General features: G+C 29.3%; 1 protein-coding gene across 1 annotated transcript in view; it reads left to right on the forward strand.

Annotated features, from left to right (window-relative positions):
* The window catches only part of FBH1 (F-box DNA helicase 1), a 30,955-nt gene that overhangs the window by 9,624 nt on the left and 16,077 nt on the right, over positions 1-5,254 (forward strand). Inside the window, exons 6-10 of the mRNA XM_033514356.1 lie at positions 515-683; positions 1,897-2,125; positions 3,746-3,833; positions 4,385-4,471; positions 4,709-4,845. Coding sequence (XP_033370247.1) covers positions 515-683; positions 1,897-2,125; positions 3,746-3,833; positions 4,385-4,471; positions 4,709-4,845 — 710 coding nt within the window. The remainder of the gene's footprint in view (positions 1-514; positions 684-1,896; positions 2,126-3,745; positions 3,834-4,384; positions 4,472-4,708; positions 4,846-5,254) is intronic.

Genomic DNA, 5,254 nt, shown 5'->3' on the forward strand with positions numbered 1-5,254 from the left:
AGTTCCTGAAGGACTGAGCCCATGATAAAAATGGATGCATTCCTGAAGAATTGACCCCATGGAAAATGGGATCCATTCCTGAAGAACAGAGCCCATGGAAAAAGGGAGCAGTTCCTGAAGAACAGAGCCCACGGAAAATGGGATCCAGGCTGGAGCAGTTCCTGAAGGACTGAGCCCATGGAAAAGGGATCCAGGCTGGAGTGGTCAATTCCTAAAGCTGGGCCAGGGAAGCTTTAGGATGGATTTTGGGAAAATTCCTCCATGCCCCAGCCAGGGATGGAATCCCCATTCCATAAAATCCTCTGGATGGGGACGTGGGTGGCCTTGGAAGTGCTGGGAATGCTTGGGCTTGACCTTAAAGAGCTTTTCCAACCTAAATAATTCCCTGAAATCAGGAGTGAAGAGGAATTTTGGAGTTGGAACAGCGGGACAGGCAGGTATAAATATAAAAATAAAAATAAAAATCTGGAATTATTCCTTCCTGACTCTGGATATTCCTGATTTTCCTCTCCAGGCACAGGGAAAACCTCGACTTTGGTCAAGTACGCGGAGAAATTCCCGGAGCTGAAATTCCTTTACCTGGCTTTTAACAGAGCTGTGGTGGAAAAGGGGAAAAAGGTTTTTCCAAGGAATGTCACCTGCAAGACTTTCCATTCCTTGGCTTTTGGAAGTGCTGGGAGATGGTGAGAGGGAATTAAAATTCCTTGGGGGGAGCAGGGAAAGGATGAGGAATCAGGAATTATAATTATTATTATTATATGGTTATATGTTATATATATATAATAATATAATATAATATATAATAATATAATATAATATAACATAACATATTATAATGTAATATAATATAATGTAACAACATAATATAATAAAATATAATATAACATAATATAATACAACATAACAGAATATAATATAATATAACGTAACATAATATAATATGACATAATACAATTAATATAATAATAAATATATATAATTTATATTATATAATATATATTGTTACATATTATAATATGTAATATATGCAATATGATATATATAATATATAATGATAAATTATGTAATTAATGTAGTGTGATTAATATTATATAATCTAATATAAATTATACTATATTATGTTATGTTATATTAACTATATTGTCATATTATATTACATTATGTTACAATAATATAATATAATATAGTATAATATAATATATAATATAATTTACATAATGTTTTAGTACATTATATTATATTACATTATTTTAATTATGTTATATTAAATATGTTAAATTAAATATATTACATTCCATTACATTCCATTACATTCCATTATATTGCATTATATTACATTAAATAAACATTATATTATATTATATTATATTATATTATATTATATTATATTTATTATGTTATATTATAATTATTATGTTGTATTACATTATAGTATATTGTATTGCATTAAATTACATTGATGATATGATATGATACTATATTATAATATAATATTATAATATTAATTACAATATTAACAACCAATATACAATTATGCAATATATTATTTACTAAAAATTCCATTTCCTTATCCCGAGCTGTTTTAAGGATCCAATTCTGGCATTTTTAAGCTGGGGATAGGAAGGAAAATGATCCTTGAAAAAGAGGGAAGTGCCATTCCCTGGCTCTGCAAACACTCTGGAATTCCAGGGATGAGCTCAATTTTCCATCTCTAGAACGTATAAAACCAACAAATTTCTCCTTCCACCGAGACGAATCCATGCAGATTTAAACAGATTCCATTCTTAGGATAAACTGGGATAGAAATCCAAATTTTTCCATGGATAATTCACAAAAAAACGGGATTTTTATACATTTTAACATCATTTTTTTTGGCTTTTTCTCCCTCTGACCCAGCTACAAAGACAAAGGCAAGCTGAACTTTTCCAAGATGTCCGTGTTTTCCATCAGCTCCCTCCTTCGCAATTGCAAAGGCCAATCCCTGTTTGTGAGAGGGAAAACGGTGGCGCAGACCTTGGAGAATTTCTTTTCCTCCTGGGACGAGGAGATCAGCGAGGAGCACGTCCCGCTCTGGTTCAGGAACACCCACGGGAACATGGAGCGTGTGAGCCCAGAGGAAAAGAGAGTGAGATATAATATAATATAATATAATGTAGTGTAGTGTAATATAATATAATATAATGTAATGTAGTGTAATATAATATAATATAATGTAATGTAGTGTAATGTAATATAATATAATGTAATGTAATGTAACATAATATAATATAATATAAAGTAGTGTAATATAATATAATATAATGTAGTGTAATGTAACGTAGTGTAATATAATATAATGTAATGTAGTATAATATAATATAATATAATGTAGTGTAATATAATGTAGTGTAATATAATATAATGTAATGTAACATAATGTAATATAACATAATATAATGTAGTATAATATAATATAATATAATGTAGTGTAATGTAATGTAGTGTAATATAATGTAGTGTAATATAATATAATATAATGTAATGTAATATAATATAACATAATATAATGTAATATAATATAATGTAATATAATATAATATAATATTGTGTAATGTAATGTAATATAATATAATATAATGTAGTGTAGTATAATATAATATAATATGATATAATATAATGTAACATAATATAATATAATATAATGTAATGTAATATAATATAATATAATGTAGTATAATGTAATGTAATGTAATATAATATAATATAATAAAATATAATATAACTTAATATAGTATAATATAATATAACATAACATAACATAATATAACATAATATAATTAATATAATATAATGTAACATAACATAATATAGTATAACATAACATAATATAACATAATATAATATAACACAACATAACATAATATAATATAATATAATATAACATTATATTATATTATATGACATAATATAACACAATGTAGTATAATATAATGTAGTATAATATAACCTATAATATAGTATAATATAATATAATGAAGTATAATGTAATATAATATAATACAATATAATATAATATCATGTAATATAATATAATGTAATATAATATAATATATAATGGTAATTTTATTGTAAGTTATTTTATTCCACTATTTTATTTTATTAATTTATTTTATTTTATTTTACTTTATTTCATTTCATTTTATTTCATTTTATTTTATTCCACAATTGGGTTTGATTTTATTTAATTTCATTTTATTCCGTTATTTAATTTAATTTAATTTCATTCCATTATTTTATTCTATTTTAATTTATTTTATTTTACCTTATTTTATTCCACTATTTTATTTTATTTTATTTTATTCCACTATTTCATTTCATTTCATTTCATTATTGGATTTGATTTCATTTAATTTCATTTTATTCTGTTATTTTATTTTATTTCATTTCATTTTATTTAATTTCATTTAATTTCATCCCATTATTTTATTTTATTTTAATTTATTTTACCTTATTTTATTCCACTATTTTATTTTATTTTATTCCACTATTTGATTTCATTTCATTATTTTGATTTTATCTTATTTTATTTTATTCCACTGTTACCTTTCATTTCATCTCATTTCTTTTCTTTATTTTATTTTATTTTACTTTATTCCATTTTATTTTATTTTATTTTATTTTATTTTATATTTTATTTTATATTTTATTTTATTTTATTTTATTTTATTTTATTTTATTTTATTTTTTATTTTATTCCCAATTTCAGATCAATGTGGAAGAGGCCAGGGAGATTTGGCACAACATGAAGGAGCTGGATGGAGACGTGGAAAAGAAATACAAAATGACTTGTGATGGTAAAAGAGATGGAAAATCCCTCAGGAAAAAGGGATTTGGTGCTGGAAAAATCAATGGATTTCTTATTCCTGCTTAAAATAGGGAAAATCCCATTTTTCCTGCTGCTGACTCAGGGAATGTTCCTCTGGCTCAATTTTTTCACCTATAAAATCCATAAAATCAATTTGTGCCCCCACTGGGATAAAAACGTGTGGATTTGAAGGATATTCCCTTTTTTATTTATTTTAAACAGCTAAAAAAATAAAAAAAAAATTAGAAATTGCTCCCTGCACGTCCTTTCCTCTGGATTGTACCAGAGAAAACTTTTCCTTGGAATTTTTACCAGGCATTAAAAAATTGGGAATCACCAAATTCCAGCTGGGGAACGGAAACTCTTCCAAACATCCTGGAAATTCCAAGTGAAATCTTAGCAAACAACCCCAAAAAAAACGGGAAAAAGGGATTTATTTTAAAGATTTATTTGAAAGATTTGTTTTAAAGGTTTATTTTAAAGTGATTTATGCTTAGAGAATTCCCCTCTCCGTGAAATTCCCGATTTTTTTTCCCTCAGGATATTTGAAACTCTGGCAGCTCAGCAAACCCCAGCTCTCAGGATACGATGCCATTTTTGTGGATGAAGCCCAGGATTGCACTCCAGGTGAATTATTCCAAGAATTCCAGCTCCAATCCCACTTCCAGAAAGAATTTCCACATTTTTGGGAGCACTTTGGGAATATCTCAACCCAAATATTTGGAATTTCAACCCAATTTTCCCCTCGGGTTTAACTTCTGAACCGATTTGGGTTCGGAGCGGGTTCTTCCCTCAATATCCAAAGTTTTCCCTTGGATTTGGAGCTGGTTGACCATCCAGATTTTTAATTTTTAATTCCCACAGCCATCGTGGATATCGTACAATCCCAAAAATGTGGGAAAATCCTGGTGGGAGATCCTCACCAACAGATCTACACCTTCCGAGGGGCGGTCAACACCCTGTACTCGCTGCCCCACAGCCACGTGTTCTACCTGACCCAGGCAAGAGCAAGATTCCCATGGAAAAATCCCAAATCCATGGAAAAGTTGGGAGTTGGGATAGAGGAGTCGTTGTGGGGAGATTCCCTGGGTTTTTGGTTTGGTGTTTTTTTTTTTTTTTTTGGAGGGGAATATCTGGGATGTTGGAGGTGGCTGTGGGATGTGATGGGATGGAGATGATGGGAGAGCTGGGAATGTTCTCCTGGAGAAGGGAAGGATCCAGGGAGAGCTTCCAGAACATTCCAGGAGATAAAGGGGATCCAGGAGAGCTGGAATTTGGGAAAGGCCTGGAGGGGCAGGAGCCAGGGAATGGCTCCAGATTGGAAAAGGGGAATTTGGGGTGGGATTTGGGAATTCTCAGAGCAGCTGTGGCTGCCCCTGGATCCTGGGAATGGCCAAGGAAGGGTTGGAG

Source organism: Parus major, chromosome 1A (assembly GCF_001522545.3).
Source record: "Parus major isolate Abel chromosome 1A, Parus_major1.1, whole genome shotgun sequence".
NCBI classification, from domain to species: domain Eukaryota; kingdom Metazoa; phylum Chordata; class Aves; order Passeriformes; family Paridae; genus Parus; species Parus major.